The following is a 20,652-nucleotide window of genomic DNA, read 5'->3' as shown; positions in this document are numbered from 1 at the left end:
CAAACGACAAAGAGCTTATCTTTCCCCATAAAAACTAGTTAGTTAGTATAGTTTGTTCAGTTCCTACATCAAAAAAGAAAAAGTATGCACTTAAATACGTAAATCATGGATCATTAATACCTGTGGCCGATTTGTATTTTTGTGTCTTTTATTAATTGTCAACTTCAATAATGTTATATCTGTAAAGCGCATGGAAACGTATACCCGCTGTATTCATTGTTTGTATCATTGTTATTATTATTATAATTATTATCATTATCATTATCATTATCATTATTATCATCATCATCATCATCATAATCATCATAATCATTATCATCTCACCGTCGGAAACTTGTTTATGATAACAGTATACATTTGTAGATAGGTTTGATTGTTTCATTACCTGTGAACTTCTATATCTTGAAGCGGGGTGGAAATGGGGGAATATGGCGACAGCTTTTTTCAAGACGTGACCTTTCGTCATGGTGCGATCGTAAAGATCGTAAAGTCTTTTTTTTTTTAACCAGATTTCTTCACAACCTCAGTCAATATACTGGATTAGTAATTAAAAAGTGGCAATGGTAAATGAAATGAATACCCTGAAGCCGTGACTTCAATCGATATCACTTGATATGTGGGATGTTGATTTTAAGCAGGGTTTAAAGAGAGAAGGTTTTCACAGCACGTTGAGTATCCAGAATCATATGGTACGACAAACTATGTTGCAGTATTTATTCATTCTGTAATTGATGCGATAATTAATCTCTCTAAATATCTACATTCACGGGAATCATCCAAAACACTATTGACAATTATTTCAATACTTTGTGGAAATTTTGAACATTAAATGTTTTTTTTTTTTTTTAATCAAAATTCGGAAGATTCTGGTCACGCCATGTCTCTCTCAGCTCAGTCAATACGTTTATTGACCAAAAATAATGCTTCATCATTAAAGTCTTAAGAGAGTGTTGCGTGACAGTGATATATCAATGTCATATGATCATAAATTGATTAAAAAAAAATTCTTGGAAAATTATCATGACTTCAAGTCAACATGGCCAAGGTCAACAAGTGCGGCTATTCCAAACTCTTATTCACTATAGATATCGTTTGCCAGTAATGCAAATAACAAAAGTCCAATCTCTTCATTCCGTCACGTGCAATTTGGAATCGAATGAGCGAACTATAAATTAATCATCTTTTTTTATCATTATCTCAAGAACTTAAACACACACCTGGTCAGTCCAACGGGCAGTTGGACAAGCCTTTACATTGATATATTGTGTCAATGGGGACCACGCTTTGGAAAGTATATAGGGGCGTGGTTTATCTAAAAGGAATATGATTTGTCCGCTTCATGCTGACGTAGAGGCAGTTGCGATCCAATGGCTTACGAACTCTATTTTAGTGAAGACCTGTTCGAGATTTTAGGACATTACATGTCAGACCGATACTATATAACTTCTCGATTTTTCTGCACGGACCACAGATTCTTCATCCTCGTTGACTTGACAGAACTTCTCTATATACTTCAGCTCTCCAGAGACTTCAGAAGTTTGAAGACTAAGGTCAGTTACCGTTCAACACTAAGACCAACATATAAAAGGTAAGATATTTTACAACTTTCTTAGAGGAAGGTCAAAAACAGGAACAAGATTTTGGATCTTATAGCTGGTGCAATTATAAAACGGTTTTCAGTATCTACTACTTTTGATTATTTTTCGGCTAAGTGGTACAAAATTGCCAAAAGAAGGATTCACATTTTAAGGCATGTCAAAACATTTGTGTATATCAATTCGTTTCTTCATCATTCTGGAAATATTTGGATTTTGACTTTCAAGCGTCTGTAATTAACTTCTATATGGTACCTTAAGAAATACGATCAAGTTCACTCCATTTGTTGACTGTTTTAATAATCAAAAACATGTTTTGATAGTTTTCCTTCTTTCCGCAGCGTTTCACATTTGGACCAATCTCTTATATCTAGATTTCTTTCTACGTTTTAATGTAATCCTTTTTATTACTCTTACTTTTTGTTGACGTCTCCACAAACATAGGGACTCATTAGAACATTTTAGGAATATCATCACATTGAAATTGTTCGCTGATTCTTAATCAACCGCTGACCTGGAGCTATGTTGCTCATTAGTCTTTTGCTTGTGTGTGTGATTAAATCGTGATTAAAATGTTACTAATGTTCAAATGGTAGATGTTTTTTTCATCTATAGTGTATAACAACAGATATCGTCATCTTTTAGTTCGAGATGATATTCATTAGAATTATGCCTCGTATAGGCCTATATGGTCTGAGTGACAGAGGCTGAACCTTATTTTACTGTCCGCCCACAATGCTCAATGTTTTCGATAGTTGTATCCTATTTCAAGGGTGCTGAATCCGAATCTGGATGATGCAACTTTTGCTTTCGTGAGGATTTTGAGATAGTCAAAATGGCCACCAAGAATTTATAATCCCGTGTGTTTCCTTATAGATGGCGAAAAATTGAAAAGATTTGTTGATTTTAAGCTATTTCGAGGATGCTAAATACTAATCTGGAGGAGTCAAGCAGTTGTCGACTTTGCAACTCTTTGGAACAGCCGCCAAGTGGCCACCATAAATTTTGAATTTCTCCATTTCCCATGAATGAAAGTGTTGCATCAGCTAGATTTGGATACAGCACTCCCGCTATAGGACAAAATCATCAATGTTGTTGAAGTTTTATTTTGTTAATTTTTTCATCATTTAACTTTAATGTGACATTTTTGTCTATGAAGCTTTAAAGTATTAGTTCAGTGCTGTCTGTCTTCTCTTATTTCTGATTGGTTTTACTCTCTTTAAGATTTGAAACTGAAATTAGAAACTTATTTTCGATACATTTGCCTATCAATGTTTCATTTGTACAATGCCGGAGAGCATTTATCGCTAGTGGGCTATGAGTTGGCTCACACGGCCCGGGTTCGAACCCGAGTCTGGACTGACCTATGTTGTGTGTAAGCATACCGCCCCCTCTAGCAAGAGGCAAAACACTCTGTCCATCGGATAGGACATAAAATGGAGGTCCAGTGTATGTGAGAGTAACAACTCATGCACGTAAAAGATCCCGCTTCATTCATTCATCGCAAAGAGCAGGGTGTTTAACCCGGTGAAGTGGTCCCACCTCACATCCAAATGGATTCAACTGAAGACCAGCTTAACGTAGCTGAATATGGGCTATCCAGCCATCTTCTCAGATGGAAATGAATATACAAGTCTGTTACAATATTTATTCTGCACTCTTATCTGTATGATATGTTACAAAAGTGAGGGTGGCACATAAAATCATAAACCGAAATATAAATTTGTAATAAATGTACGGGGAAGACAATTGCATAATGCATAGTGTGATTACAATGGACTGTACAAATCTTGCACCATCATTTATACAGGGCTTGACGTCCGAACGATATATAACAAGAAAAATGGACAAAGACGTAAGTACCGAAGTAATATGTAAGTTAAAGTATGAATATAATTGATGTATACAGTATATATATATATATATAATATATATATATATAATTATATATATATATATATATATATATATATATATATTATATATATATAACTATGTATAATTACATAGATAATGATTATCTTTTATGTTCGTGTAGTAACTTGTAAGGTTTACCATACGTGTTAAAAGTGAGAGTGAAAAAAACCCCTGATTAAATTAGATGTGAGATTATGTTGGAATCTTGGTAAACATGCTAGAAGAGCAAAAGAGGGGTTAACAGTGAAAATAGGGTAGAGCGGGCTTTGAATTAGAATAAAACCCCTCGCTTCACACTATGTTACAAAATTGATGAATGCCCGTTGTTCCAAATTTAACTTCCAGGAAGCGTTAATCATCTTTATCGATCGAACCCACGACCCACAGACATGTTTGCATACCCTTTACATTGCGTGTAGAGATTGTATTACATTGCTGTGGGACTCTGCAAAATAAGTCAGCCTTATCATTAGAGGGTATGGATATATAGCTATAGGCCTATACGTCTAACATGATATGACGTGCACTCTCATGAATATTCATTTTCGGTCACAGAGATGAAAGGTCGCATGGATTTGACGATTTATTAACTAATTATCTATAGTTTATCTATCATGATACTGTGACAACACTCCTTTTTTTAACAGGACAACATCCTGGAGGTAGCAGTAAAAGTAGTAATTGAGGCGCTGAGTGCGATTTTTTCAGACTGAAGGAAGAAACATATAAAGGTACAGATATAATCCTCACTATCCTTATTGCATTTCAGGATACATAGAAAAAAAATACAATTAATTGTAAATCTACTTAATTCAGACATAATCCATAAGAGACTGTTAAAGTACTATCGTTCACAGGCATATTATTTATAAGAACATACTAAGAATAATATCTAGATATTTCTAACACATGCAAATGCTACCATGAGACTAAGATAGTGAAAGAAAGGGATAGATAATAGATACAAAGAAGAACGGAGGCAGCAAGAGAAAAAAAAACAAGGAATTAATGGGAGAAAAGATAGAGTCGGGAGATAAAAGTAGTAAATACATGTACGTAAATTAGTATAACAATAACAATACGATAACATTTTGATATTTTTTATGCTCAATCATATCCTTAAAGGTGTGCAAAAACAATTTTGTTAAACTGATAATAGCATGAAATCAGAACACACACATGACTTAAGTTTATGCCTGCCGCAAATGATACAGAAATGGCTTTTATACGGATTTGTGGTGCGTCATTTGATGTTGGCTCATAGTCACACAATGTCGCCATACGATGATGTCATAAAATGTGTACGGTGATCGCTTTAAAGATCTTCCCGCAGTTAGGTATTGTCATGGCAATATACTTATGGGCATGGAGATTTCAAAAGATTGGTCATAGAGCTCTAGAGGTACAACGTGAACAAACTTTGACAAAAAGAATTAGACACGAAAACAAAGAAAATTATTCCTTCCAAACACAATAGGTGATATGGTATGTAGTAGGGGTATGAAATAATGATTATTAATACCACCCACAAAGGTGCTTGGGGGCATTAAGATTGGAATCTGGAATCTGGAATTGCGAGAGGTGTGATTTATTTCAAATTCATTTACATATTTGTACAGCAAAGTGGAACAGAAGAGGTCGATGGTTATTACAACGATTTTAGGAATGTTTCTGACCTTGTTTCTGACTTTATTTTTTTGTCAGTAGATCAAACTAAATTATTTCAAAGGCTATGAGAGTCAAATGGTCTGTGCTATAAAAAGGGAGGGGCAGAGGGGATAGGGATTACAGATGACAGAATAATATCAACAAAACTATGTGATGGCTTCAAACGATAAACTTATGAATGAAATTGAAGTAATTGGTTTAAATTGTATGACTACATGTCAACAGTCTACAACCATGATAATTGATTACATAATGCAGGTTTTTTCCACTAATCTTATTTTTCGATCAGGAGGAGGGCCGTTGAATCTACAGTCAACAAGTGATTAATGTAAGCTGCATCTCGATATTTCCCAACATGATCGCACACCTGCCTGGTCTCAAGTACACCTGTTTCATACCAGCTCATCTGCTCTCTATACAGCATCCAGTTGGGTCATCCCACGAGGCCGACACCCACGAGTTATACAGCCCATGACACCAGACATTTAAGGCCCATTAGTCCGACACTCGGCAAACAAGGCCCATGAGTCCGACGCCAGGCAAATAAGGCCAATGAATTCGACTTTAGGCAAAAAAAAAAAAAAAAAAAAAAAAAGGCACATGGATCGCCACTTCCTGGATAAAGCACCATGATGCAGGCCCTACTTAGTGTCGGACTGGATCGTAGGCCTTCTATACCTTATACCTTTAGTGTCAGATTCATTGTTTGTTTGTTTGGTTTTTTTTTTTTTGGGGGGGGGGGGATAGTATCGATCTCATGGGCTGTATGACTCGAAGACTGTATGACCCTGTCGAACTTGTGACGTGCACCCGCATCGACTCGGCCGCTTCTGATACACCCAATAGCCCAACACTGTCTCCAAAACAGTCGCGCGGTGTGTGTCTGTTGCTTTTCCATGACTTTGTAAACAATCGTTCAAGTTCTGTACAATTAAAAATGACCATTTAATGTGAATCAAATTTTAAAAAGCGGCTTTTTTTTCTTTTCCCTCCTTTTACGATCACAATTTTACATGTTTGTAACAAGACATTGCATTATTCTGTTTGAATAATGTGTATGAATAATTGTGTATGAATATGTTAAATGTGTATTGTGTATGGCTTTCCAACGGTTTAACACTTATTTCACTTCATGTCACTTTACGTCACATTATGGTTATTTCGAGGAGCAGATTTTTCTTCTCCAGCAATTTGTTTGTTGAAAATTGTCAAATATCATATGAAAATGCAATTAATGTTTCAGTGAAAGCAAGTAACTACACAAAATATATTTTGTTTAACGAAGTGAAATGCCCTATTTACAAACCATGACTTAATGCTGTCTTGTTTTTGTTTTTTTTTTTGGGGGGGAGAGATTTATAAAACACAAAAACTACTCATTCTGCTCATTCTACTATTTTGTAGAAGATAAACACAGATTATGATATAGTTTATTATGATTAAACATTTCATTAAAGAACTCCATAGTTTTCAATTGTGAATAAGATATTATCTAATTTTGGAACTTTTTCCATCGCTTTCTGAAGAATCCCAAAGAAAAAGTGTCACAGAAGTCAAAAGCCGTGCTCGACCGAGAGAACCCATCTCCAAGATAGTTTGATAAGATTTCTTGGAAAAGTCTATACCATGATATCGTCAACTGAGTTGATGATACTTAAGAAGCAGCAAGTCCAAGTCTAAAGTTTGGTCTACTTGGTATCCTATCACCTAGATCGCAATGAGTAAACCTCTCTTCTGTGATTTGTGCGATGCTCATTTGGCAGAATTTCCGAAAATAGTTACTGGTCAATTGGTTTAGTAAGCAAACTCTGTCACGCTGACCCATTTTACCTGTCGAAGAGAGGTAGCCAAATTATTTAGGTGTCGACCGGCGAAGCTTTTAACTTTCATAAATGATAAGGTCGGTGTTATACTATTGTATAATTTTATGAACTCTTAGAGTGTTATTTTTATTGTCAGACTGACAGCTTCACTGACAATTTACAGTATCAATATTGATTAGGTCTCAATTGCATTCTTTTTCCTGGCTAAAACGAATATGTTTTGTTCTGTCCTTCTTTAATAAAATACACGTACGTCTTGGTGAACACAAAGTGATGACTTTGGATTTTATTTGACCGACAGTTATTCAAATGTGTTGATATCATACGTGACGTTTCGTGTGCTATTTGGTTAACAGAAATTGTATTTTTGAGTTGCAGTGTACAGGTGTTTGAGTGTTATACCTGGTACGGAGATATCGTACATAATGTGGCTTCCACAGCATACACAATGTGCGCGCACACACACTAACTTGACATAAATGTATATATATATATATATATATATATGTGTGTGTGTGTGTGTGTGTGTGTAAGTGTGTGTGTGTGTGTGTTTGAGCGTTTGTGTGTGTGTGTTTTGTTCTATTTGCGATATTTTTTATAGCATTGCATTCCTGTCCGTTACCGTAACCACAATAAATATGTGGCTTTACACTTTATAGTGCACTGTCGTCATATGGAATGACTCGCACTTTGATAATGCATATTTCATTTCATTTCATTTCAGTCTTTATTGTCCATATCATGGCTATTTGTTTTGTTCACATGCTTTTTACAAAACAGAGAAATATACAATACACAGTTACATGAACAGTATTCAAAAAAACATATCAAATATTAGAGAGGCGCCTTTTTGCCAACATTATAAAACAGGACATCATATATCAACACCAATTTTCAAACATTCAACCTATTAACATATCTTTATCTATAACTGTAAATACAACAAAAACTTATATGAGTGATATCTTTTTAACACAATATACAAAATCCTGCAAATTATTCATCAAATATAAAAGGGCCTACCGTTTAACTGCTACACCGGAATACCTGATAGTGTCAACTATATACAACAAACGCGTGTGTAAACCACACAAGCACACACAACACTCAATTTATCTATATATCTGATATATCGAGCTCTATCTAACTCTGGATCCAGCTCTCAATAGGGATACATTGTATGGAAAATGTGTACAAAGCATGGAGCACGGATTAAATGGGATAAACTACTTTTGAAAACGTCAAGGGGACACAACATGTCTCTTTAGGGTCTAGTGTCTCCTTAATATAGTAACTGTGTGATAGTATAGTATTGTATAGTAACACTCTACCCACAGTTGGATCCAAAGTTTGACAAAGCTTGACAGCGTCAGCATTCTGAGCTAATGAGACATGTATAAAAAAAGTGATGGAATGTTGGCATTGATATTAAAATATGATGGAATGCTGTGTGTAAGTGAAACTGTTGAGCAGTTTTCGTGATCACATCCGGTCCTAACTGATGTTATCAGCCGTTATTCCAGCTGGCCCGGTTTATATATATATATATATATATATATATATATATATATATATATATGTATAACATATATAAACATTGTAGTTGCTCCGCGCATTGGCAGTACTAGAAATAGCAATAATAATGAAAAATCATTATAATGAATAATGAATTACCAAATTCGAAAATTCGGATTTTGTATTAAAATCAAGGCAATCGGCATTTAATGCATTCCTCTATTGTGACGTTATATGCATATAAACCAGATGCCAGATCAACTTGTATACTTCAGCTTATTCATATACATCATACAATTTCTCTAACGATAATGCAATTTTTTATATGAGTTTTTTAATGACATACAAAATGCTTTGACATATGAAAACATGTGAGATTTATGCGTAGTGGTACTCGTGTTTTACGTTTACTTATATATTTCTCTCTCTCCTCTATTCGTCAATGACAACCTTTAGAGTTTGCCTGAGGCTTGCCGCATAAGACATTGACCAGAATAGTGATTGGAACGAATATCAGATAATATGAATTTAAATACAGAAACAGAATAGAAATACATTCCTGTAAATAAACTGGATATTCCTTGAAGTAAGTTGGTGGCCCAGAATCACTCATTTTTACAATTACCAAAATTACAATTTGATATGTTTCCCGTGAATAAGTTTATCTGAAGAGATGCAATTCATGTTTTCGAAAGCTAACAACGACTTTTACACACAACGTGGGTTAATTTACGCTTAAATGAGCACGTTGTAAAACAAACAAAAAATAATTTTCACACTGAATTATGCAGCAAGTATTGCTTTGATTTTTGTTCACGAAAAACAAATGAATGATATTTTTTCATTGTGTTTAAGACTGATGCGCATGTACAGTGATCCTCTCTTCATTCATGGTGTCATTCTTCCATGAGCACGTGGGTCTGGAAAACTCTTCTTATCCTAATAGACTAAATTAAGTTGCTTTGTTGCTACATTTCAAAATCATTCTTGCGGAATTATAGTCTGAGTTCGATTTGATAAAAATATCATTGTGTTACGCTTTAGTGAGTACAAAAGACGTGCATGTTATTTGGGGGGGGGGGATTTGAAATGGCCATTACATTAAATTTTGGCGTTAAATTGCTACCTCTTCATGATCTGAATTCATGCATCCAATCAGTATTCACTGTAGAATTAACACAAGTCATCAGTGCAATAGGTGCTAAATTTCAACATCGATTTCCTCTATCGGTTAAGAACATGTTCTTACAGTGAAGAAGCAGATGTTTTATGTAACATCGGCCCTTTCAACTGAATGACGTCAGAAAATGAATCAAACTAAAAGTTTCATTTAACTAACTTTACATTTCAATTTTGAAGAAATTTTTTTGCGGTGCCTGCACATAATTTTTTTTTTCACATTTGTTATCATTTTCCTTGATCAGTGCATTTTTTTATATGTATTATATAACATCCCCTTTTTCATTAAACAATCAAAACACTTAACAGAAGTGAAATTTGACACCATTTCATCGTTCAATTGTTCTTGTTTTTTATTTTAGCATGGATTAATGCATGACTTCAGAAGGTTACCGAGAATTACGAACTTAACGCCAAATCAGTATTCAGTAGAAACGTTAAAGTCCCAAAAATCTTATTTGCATAATTGCTCATATCTGTGTTCACTGAAGTGTAACACAGTGGGATTTTTATCAAAATGAAATCATACCATTATCCCAGAAACACTTTTAAAGTAACCCCAAAGTTAATGAAACGCCGTCACTGATACATCTACATCCGCCATAAAACAAAGATGAACGTATTACTCTCTCGCTTTTTAGTGCAGAGAGTGAATATACTTGCTGCTTAAATTCAGTACGATTTTTATGATTGTATAATTTGTTCCTTAAGCCATGAATTAACGCATTGCGTGCAAAAGCCGAAACTAGTTTACACAAACATGAATTCAATCTGTAAAGATAAAATGAACCACGGAAAACATGCCATTTTTGTCTGTGTGTGTGTGTGTTTGTGTGTGTGTGTGGAGGGGCAATTTTCACCCCATGATTACTCAACCGTGAAATTTTGCGCACATGTCAATAGTACAATGTTAAAGAAGTACATGTTATTATATTGTAATTTGCAGGTTTTCTTATGCTAGAAATTTGAAATAATCCAATCAAGGTTATGTGATTTGGCTCTGAACTTCAAAAAGTGCTTGTCATTTTGCCTTTTTGGTATATGCTCACTGAAAAATGATCCTATCCACTGAATTCCACATGAAACGTAGATGGGAAATACACATACGTATCCCTGCATTCAGATTTCCTCAAAGATTCTTTATTCAGAAATTAAAATTTATGTTTGTTTAGTGGTACTTTCTTTAGTCACAATACTTACTATACTTCAACAATCAACATTTTAACAATAAAAACCTTTAATAGCATAGCAAATTTAAAATCTGACTTATTTAAGTTTCAGCGCAGTATTTTCTTGATATTCATGACGTCTACAGTTTTCTTAAAATCAGCTACAGTTATTATTATTTAATGCAGCATCTCTTAGTGATAACCCATTTTCTAATATCAACCCTTCACCTATTTCTGGAATTCTTTTATCAGACTTATCATGCCATTATCCCATATTTACACACATTCTCCTTAATTGTTTTCAATACCTCTGTAGTGAACTTACAGATTAAATACTATTTGCGATCAAAGTTCTACAGATCGTGCTCATGCCATGTTTCTGTCAACTCAGTCAATATGTTTACCGACTAAAAGTTATTCTTTATCACTAAAAATAGTCTTTAGCGTTGCGTGACAGTGATATCTTTTATGATCCTAATTTGATAAAATTTCTTGGAAGATTGACATGATTTTAAGTCTTCCAAAGATGCATCAAGGCCAAGGTCAACAAGTGTGGCTATACGAAAATTGTTTTTGTTAGATATGGTTTCGCCAATAATGCAAACAACAAAAGTCCAAACTCTTCATTCCGTCACGAGCAGTTTGAAACGTAATGTGCAAACTAATCATATCGTTCCTAATCATTATTTCAAGAACTTAATCGCAAACCGTGTTAGTTCGAGGCAGCAGGGCAAGATTCCACCCTACATCATATTTAGTTAAATGGGGACCACGCTTTGGAAAGTACAAAGGGGCGGGGCTTATCTATTTAAAAGGAATAGGAGTCGTCAGCGTTCATGCTGACGTAATACAGTTGTAGCCCAATTGCGGACGGACTTAATTTTAGCCAAGACCGATTCTAAATTTTGAGATCAGCGGGCAGACCTCTGTTTATATGGTATGATAACTCATTTTTCTACACGTACCACAGATTCTCTGCCCACCTCCAGTTGACAAAAACTTCTCTACTTTACTCCGCCATATAGGCTTCTGAAGTCCGAAGACACATGCCTGAGACCGCTCACCGCTTAGGGGAAAAAAGGTAAGATATCATAGAACTTTCTTACTAAAAACTAAAACTAGAGACAAAGTTTTCAGACACAAACCTGGCACAATACTTTAAAATATATTTTGTGTATCTAATACTAAATCGTACGCTATTAAAAGTGGTATGCACATTACCAAAAAATGGACTCACTTTTAATTGTCACTTTAATTGTCAATTAATCAATTGTCAATGAATCTTCTCTCAGTCCGGGTCTTTCATTCATCAAACTGTCAGAAACCTCTCCATCTTATCGTAAGGAACTTATCTACGTTTCTTTCTGGTAACAAAAAAGAGAAAAAGAGAAAAAAAATATAATCAAGTCCATATCCTTTGCAGACTGTTTTAACATCTAAAAACGTTTTGCAATCGTCTTCGCTCTTTTTGGTCTGCATCATCAGACATGGTCATGTCTAATCTGTTGTTTCCTGTTTTTGTTTAAATGTCACTCCTTTTTTAGTCTTCTTACTTTTTCTTGACGTCATCGGGAACATTGTGGACTCATAGAATGAGGTTCATGATAAATAAAAATTTCCAAATCGTGAAATTCCAAAAAAAAAAAGGTGCATTATAGGCATATTATCACATTGATATTGATCATGACATTTAATCACCAGCTGACATGAAAACAATAGTTGGAAAAGAGTGTCAAAATTACTTAAACCGCGACTTTTGCCCCTCATTCAGCAATTGTTGCAAACTACCGTGTCAGTCATCTCTTCACAGAACTCTTCAGTAAGTAAGCACATTTTCTTCAAGACCCGTTTTGCGTATCATCTCTTGAGCTATCATACATGTGTTCTGTACTTCTCCTTACGATTAAAACGTGTTTACTATATCATAGTACCCCTAATTTATAGTGCCTGTGGGAAATTGTGTGTGACTATACCGTATAGAGGTGAAATTGCTACAAAAGTAAAAAAATAAAAATGAATAAATAAATAAAAATAGAATTAAAATAATAAAGTAATGACTGAAAAATCATGTTAAAATGAGGAGGGTTCAATTAAACTTAAAGATTGTCTGGTTTCATTTGTAGCCTGCAACTATAGATACCATGTTCTTTTTATTAACGATACTTTAACTTCTGAAGAATTATGCCTCATCTCAGTGCCAGAGCCTGAACCCAGTTTTCTCTGTCCGTCGATATGTTCTCGATGGTTAAGCTTATGGTATCGAGGTAGTTGAATTTTAATCTAGATGATGCAACTTGGGCTTCTGCTATAGGACGCTGAGATATTCAAGATAGCTGCCAAGAATATAAATTATATCCTTCAATCCTTATAGATTTTGAAGAAAAATATGATGGTTTGAAGCTATTTCGAGGATGCTGAATCCGAATAAGGATGAGACAACTCCTGCAACTCTTCAAAATAGCAGCTAAAATGGCCACCAAAAGTTGAATTTCTCAAAATCCTCATGAAGGAAAGCGTTGCATCAGCCAAATTCGAATTCAGCACCCTCCGATGGGGACAAAACAATCAATGCATTTTCAATTTACTCATTCGTTATGTTTTTCAGACACCTTCTCTCACAGTTTTTCTTTTCTTGTTAACATTTATTTCCTGCTGTTTATTTGTGATTATTTCTGATTGGTTTTACTGTCTAAAGATGTGAAATTCGATTTAAAAACTAAAATGTTTTACTTTCGCTAAACAGCCCATGTGAGCTATTATAAAGTCATTTTTTCTCGCAATTTCGTTACAATGATAATTCAATGTCAGAGTATTTATTATCTTTACATGTTACGACAATTAGATTGTAAATAATATAGAAGTACAAAGTTGTCATTAGTGCACAGGTAAAAAATCAATTAGTGCGCTTATGCATGATGCATAATGTCTCTACAAAAATCAGGCGCCGTTATTTTGTACAGGTCTTGAAGTCAGACTGATAATAAGAAGGATGGGCATCATTGGGGTAAGTATCCAATATTATGATCATTATATCTGTACAGATACGCATATATTTGAGGTTCAACACTAACCTCTTTATAAGGTGGCCCCTTTGAGCAACTAAATTCATTAAATTTTATATATCGGCAGCTCAATATCAACTCTTATTATAGTGACCCAAGACCTCTAGCAATACCGGCATATATACATAATGTAACATCATCTGTATGCCTGTATGAAGTTATTGTATTCAAATTCTTGATATATGTGTCTACTTTATATCGTTTTGAAATTTGTTTGTCCATTTTATGCGGTTTATATATTTTCTGCTTACCAGGCCAATCTGTATAAAGACTTGCAATAAATGAAATAAATGAATAAATCGTAGTGTAGGCCTATATATATATATATATTTATTCATTTATTTATTTATTTATTTATATTGTATACACATACATGAAAACGGAATGAGAATCAAAACGATGCGTAGCATTTCCACTTTGCGCATGAGAAGAAGAAAGATCAATTGTACCAACAGGCATGCTGGTTTTTAAGTTCACTGCGTTAAGCATCTGTGATGTAATGATTATTCATGCAATCCTTATAAATGCTGCTTGTAACCAAATCCACCATTCATTTGACAGCAAAAGTAGTATTTCGCAACATCAATAGAAATAGATTGTTAATACATTCAATGCAAAATAATGAAATGGATGCTTTTCTAAGTGTTAATTGACGGATCATTCTGGCCATCTGGTCTACGCATGTTCATTCTTTGTTTGAACAGGATCAATGAATACCATAGATTGTTGCGTAAAGCTTACTCATTACGTCACTCTAAAAGGAGTGAAGTGTCCCTAACCGACTGAGAAAAAAAAAAGGAGGGTCATTCGGACCAATGTGCCCATGAGTTAACTCCCAACTGGCTTATTCGACGATTGATGCAATAAAAATAATTAATAACACAACGTATCTTCTCTCTTTTGTAACAGTTTCTGTTAGAGATCGCAGCCGACGTAGTGGAGACAGTTGGAGAGGCGGTGGTTGAAATTATCGTAAGAAATTTTCTTCAACAATAGAAACAAACCTTAATTACATTGAAATATCCACGAATTATGTGATTACTATAGACAAGAGAGTACGATGAGTAAAATTGATTTCTTTTGTTTACATTTTATGACTACTTGTCAAAATTTAGCAGCCATGACAACTGACTTCGTTAACTGTATTTTCTTCTTTCCATTTCTTTTTCGATTAGGAGGAAACTGTGGAAAAGGTAGTTGAATCATGAAGCTACAGGCAAACTTGTAGCTTCACGGTAGACTAAAGCTGCACACTCAACATGTTCCGCGCGTCTAATCTCCAGTACACGTCTCCACCAGCTCACCTGTTCTGTACTCAAGCATCGAGAGCGTTACTACCCGATGCTACTTCTGGAACAGCCAACAGTCCAGCAATGCCTCCACTCCTAAATAATACTCAAATTCGTGTTGTTCTCTCCTTCTGGTAATAAAATGACGAACTGGTGAACACAAAGCGATGATCAAGAATTTTTCTTTTGCTGGCTATCAGTAATTCGAACATGTTTTTAACACGTGGTGTTTCGTGTGCTGTTTGTTGAGTAGCATAGTTAGACGGGATGTTAGTCAACAGAAATATTTGTTTATCTTATTTGTTGTACAGGTGTTTCCGTGTTTTACCTGATATCTATGTACTAGGGAATCTTACAAAATAGGGCTTTCCAGAGCTTACACAGTGTGCGTATACACAAACACACACACACACACATTATTAACGTTTATGTATAAAATGTATCTATAGGTATACATGTGTGTGTATATATATATATATATATATATATATATATATACTGTATATGTATGAGGTGCAGTGTATGTATGTATATCAATATATATATATATATATATATATATATATATATATATATATTCAATAAAATAACAGTTCAATTTGCAGTGGATTTACAGACAATGACCAGTGCGCTTAGACAAGAAAGTAAATGTGACTGAATAATTGTGTGTTGAAACATAATGCACGGATAGAATATGGGGTCATTTTAAAAAAAAAAATACAGGATTGATGAAACAGAGAGAGAGGGAGAAAGGAGGAAAGATTGAAAGAAAATTTGTAAGAATTTTGTACATTATTGATAAATCAGACTATGGCCACTGCAACAAAACTTTTAAATTTTTATGAATATTTATAAATATGTATATTTTTTTTTCAACTATCTACACATGTATACTCCCAATATATGGCTTAGAATCACAGTTCACCGACACAATTGGGAACGACTCACACATTCATCACAACTCATGGAACGGAGGGAGGATAAAGAGGGGGAGATTGGGGTTTTATTGACCCTTTCCCCACCCCGGGTTCAAATCCTGCCCTCCATTAAATAGGAGAAATCCAGTCCAAACATGAGTATGTCTGATGGGAAAGAGTCAAATATAATGAGTTCAACAGTAAATTTTTAATCGAAATGGGATAAAAAATAAGGAAATTATGACAGTTTGAAGTTTCGATTATTTTTGAGGAAACAGTTCTTGAACGGTCAATATGAATATGCAAATGGCTAAGTCAGAATGTCAACCCTCACAGCTTGCCACATAGTTTGTACATAAAATTGTGAAATTTCCAGTTTTTAATCCAAACGCAATTATGCCCGAGGCTCAAAATCCTGATATATCTAATTGATCACTCTTCTGAAGTTAGTCAACCTGGGCCCTGTTTTATGAAGAGTTAAGATTGATTATAAAGTTGATTTCAACTCTAAGTCTATGGCAACCTGTGTGGTAAGGACATTTAAAATCGATTTTATCTTTTGATAAAACGGGGTCCAGGAATAACATCGTGTTTCAGACTTCAATGACAGAAACATTGAATTTTCGTCATTTCTTTGTACACGTAACGATGCATGGAAAATTGTGAGGTTATTTATGGTCAGCTCACTCATTTGCATATTTATATCCACTGTGCAAGAATTGTTTTACAGAAATCAACAAACTTCAAAATTTCCTAATTTCCTTATTTTTCATGTGATTTCAATCAAAATTTTCCCCTTGAACTCGTAAGATTTCACTTCTTATCTTTATCAGACTAACTTTTGGACTGAATTTTCCCTTCAATGAAACGTTCAATCACGGTGCCAGTAGTGAATGTAGGTCGTTCCAAACGAGTTTATCACCGCTTCCTCCCATCAAACACAGCTGTTACTCTGCACTATCTCCAGCTAGTTGGCTCTCCCACTCTCATCCCCCCCCCCCATCTATCTCTGTCTCTCTCTCTTTCTCTCACACATGACCTTCACTCTCACGCTTTTCAAGCATGACACTAATTACTGAAATAATGCGAAACATAACAAAATCACATTCATAGATTTCTTTATTACCTTGACACCATTCTGGTGTATCTCACAGCTATATGAGACTCGCGTACAATGCATTCACACGATGGAATGTTGGCATTTGATGGAGTGCTGTGGGTAAGTGAAACTGTGGCAGTGTTCGGGGTACTGTTCGGCACTAACTGATGTTACCAATTTGACCCCGTGATTCCAGCAGGTCTGGCTATTAAAGCCTGTATATGAGGCCAAATCGACTGTGATACTTGAGCCTGTTTACATGAGTTATACAATTTCTCTGATGGCAATAAGGCATACTTTTGTACGAAGTATGTTGATATAATATACGAATCATTTTTATCAATGAAGATTTATGCATTGTCGTAGTTGTGCATAGAAACTAAACACGCTTTTTCTACGTCAATGACAACCTTAGAATCTGCTTAAGATGTGCCACACAAGAGACCGATCAGAATAGTAATCGGAACGAATATCAGCTGAAGTAAATTCCAACAGCAGAAAAATTGAAATAATGAAGTCCTTCAAAAAATCACTCCTGTGAACTTTCCCTGGAACCTTTACCTCATATCTGTACCAAGAAAACTAAAGTATGTTAACAAGAAAGGTAATTCACAAATAATCGGGCTTATCGGTGTTATGGGCAGACGTTATGATTGCGGCTGATGAGGTAGAATTTTGAAATTCAAATGCACCCAAAATGGATGTCAGAAGTTCTCATCTCAACATTCAGAGGGGCTTTTTGTGTTTTAGCACTAAATATGGGTAATATCTGAATGAAACACTGTACTTGAGTATACGTTGTCTAGCTTTAAGGTCCTCTTAGCAGAGTGTTGAGTAGAAAAATCCCCTGTGTAAATCTGATGACCGAATTGACACAAGGATATTTACTTGCAGAACGATCTGGAGAGAGTTTGAATGTTTTGTGTATTTCATAGAAATTGTTTATTTTCAATCTTGAACTCATGCCTGTAAGAAAGGTGTGAAATATTAATGGTCCCATATTTTATAGCATGTGTCCTTAGGGTCTGAAACATTTCATTTTCTTTTTATGATTTTCTATGTTATCATTGGACTGAATTATGGTAATCTAGGTCATTAGGATACTATGGATATCCTCTCTGATTAGGGCGTGTTTAAACGTAGGAAATAGTAGGAAATTGGTCTCGTAAAATGGCAGAGACTCTAACCCCACGTACCTTCTGATCTAGAGATTCTCCCGCCTGAAACCCCTAGCAAACGGGACACTCCAACTTGATGTGCCCGAAGCGCGAAGTTATCTTATCTTTTTTTTTAACATAACGATAGCAACTAGTAAGAAATCATTTCAAGCGGGAGACAAAGAGTCAGGGCGGGAGAAATTATCTCTCAAGCGGAGAACTGGAGATTTTGAAAAAAAAAATGGCCTTTCGGCGGGAGATCTCCTGTCGAAAGCGCCAGAGTTATGGTCTCTGAATGGTCACAATGAAACGTACGATCTTCAAGGAATGCAAGGCCGGGTGACTGTCACTGTGGCGCGAGTCTGACGGTCTTGATCTCTAACAACTTCATCATTTTTTTTAATGGGTTGCATTTCTTATAATTCAGCTAACCAACTGTATTATCATATTATTGTAAAGTTCCAACATATAAATACAGGAAAAGACCTATATCTTCAAGTGAGACAAGCTGTCACACCGACCAATGAATGGGTATTGCTCTTTTTGCAACCAAGTCAAGGTGCACTGTAGAATTTCCACACTTTTCTATGCCAAGACTATCACCTTCCTAAACACTTATCGTCAAATGTGTATTGAAATCATTACGGCAGCTAGGCCATCAGATGTAGTTCTACAGAGACAAGTCTGTTATCAATGCTTTACATGACGTCTGTGTTTGTTTTGTTTTGCTTTTTTCAAGGTTACTTTACATGCATTTCTGATCATGAGTAATGTATTGATCAAAGACTAACCACAGTGTTTGTATTAGAACACAAGGTGAATTACTACATAATGTATGTACTGTATATCACTGATAGGTGAAATATGGCTCTATATTCAGTAATATAAATGTTGATGTAAATTCTTGCCAAACATGACGGATACATCGGTATGTTGGTATCAGTTTTGCTAATAATGGGAAAGCCGGTTCAAAAAGAAGCAGAATTTCTAAAACTCTCCTGTTTCCAGCGGATGATCGGCGTGAGATTTGCGACCAGTTGCTCAAAATCTCCCGCTCATCCGCTTGAATTTGAATTTCTCTTGCTCTAGTTGTGTGTCTCCTGCGCCAAATAACGCGCTCTGCTACACAACATTAAAAATATAATATGTAATAAACAAATAAGGCTAAGATAGCACAAGACAGGACTTATAGCCCTACTTCTTCCAGCCCGTTAGTACGTGGGCAATGGGCCCCTGCTGGACAAGACGTCCACTTCGCGGTCCTGATGTGTATATGTACGCGCGATAATTCCAGGCGGGTAAGTCTCCCGTACCATTAAGAGCTGCTTGTGGTGGAGTATATCTGAAGCAGCACTTCCTATAATGTCATGTGAGGAGTTCTCCGTGCTGTTAGCTGATTCCTGCATCCTCCTTGACACGATCCGATAAGTCCGTTCGCCCACAATCACAAAGTCCCTTGCATAGCTCAGCGATCCGTTCCTTCTTGTTACTACACGACGCCCTCTCGCGCCAGGTGTGCAGCACAGTGAATATGCGATCGACGGGTACGTGATGCTCCTCGGTAATGTGGTCAAGATCAGCCTTCTTGAGGCCCAACTTCAAGGCAAGGGTCTTCCACTCAGAGCCAATCTTCTCCGCAAGGTCACTGAAGTACATCTCACAGAGAACGTCTAGGAAGGCAGGAGGAAAGCGAGCGAAGAGAAAAGATTCAGTTGTGAATAGATTGAAGATGTCACGGCGTAACATTATTTGCAAACAATCACAAAAGACTGATATTGGTTGGAAGTGGTCGAAGACTGCAATATTCCCAGATTGCATGTAAGACAAGAATTAAAAAAACACAGAGTAGGATCTGCTCTTATGGTGTTTCCATGTGTTTGGTACTTTCCATAAATCAATTAAGTCATCTAGTCAGGTGACGCATCCCAGAGCCTTGCTATCTCTTTGCAAAATTTTGGCATAGAAGAAATGCGTCCTTCGTACCAAAGCATGATTCACTTCTCACATTGTAGCAATTTCTCTGGAAGAAGTTGTCTCTGTCCTATTAGCTAAACTATTCAAACCTGATTCATTGCATAACACTTTTCCGTCAATGATACAGTGCTGCTGTAATGACACAATAAAGTCATTTGAATTAAAGATACAAAATGTAAGGGATTGGTTTGTTGATTTCATTTCCAGCACTATATAGTTTTATTCTACCTCAATATTCAGTTGGATCGAGCTGGTTATCAAACATGACATTTTGTCAATACGTAAATG

At 35.5% G+C, this 20,652-nt stretch overlaps 1 protein-coding gene across 5 annotated transcripts in view; it reads right to left on the bottom strand.

The window, feature by feature from the left end:
* Positions 1-17,251: 17,251 nt before the first annotated feature.
* The window catches only part of LOC139733551 (uncharacterized), a 50,776-nt gene continuing 47,375 nt past the window's right edge, over positions 17,252-20,652 (bottom strand). For all 5 annotated transcript variants that reach the window (XM_071644361.1, XM_071644363.1, XM_071644362.1 and 2 more), the window contains one exon: positions 17,252-20,060. In XM_071644361.1, coding sequence (XP_071500462.1) covers positions 19,780-20,060 — 281 coding nt within the window. In that variant the 3' untranslated portion in view covers positions 17,252-19,779. The remainder of the gene's footprint in view (positions 20,061-20,652) is intronic.

The sequence above is a fragment of the Diadema antillarum genome, unplaced genomic scaffold, assembly GCF_040938485.1.
Source record: "Diadema antillarum isolate AM-2024a unplaced genomic scaffold, OU_Dant_1.0 seq00000481_RagTag, whole genome shotgun sequence".
Taxonomy (NCBI): domain Eukaryota; kingdom Metazoa; phylum Echinodermata; class Echinoidea; order Diadematoida; family Diadematidae; genus Diadema; species Diadema antillarum.
Note: the sequence above shows the minus strand (reverse complement) of the source record. Positions and strands in the feature narration are given on the sequence as shown.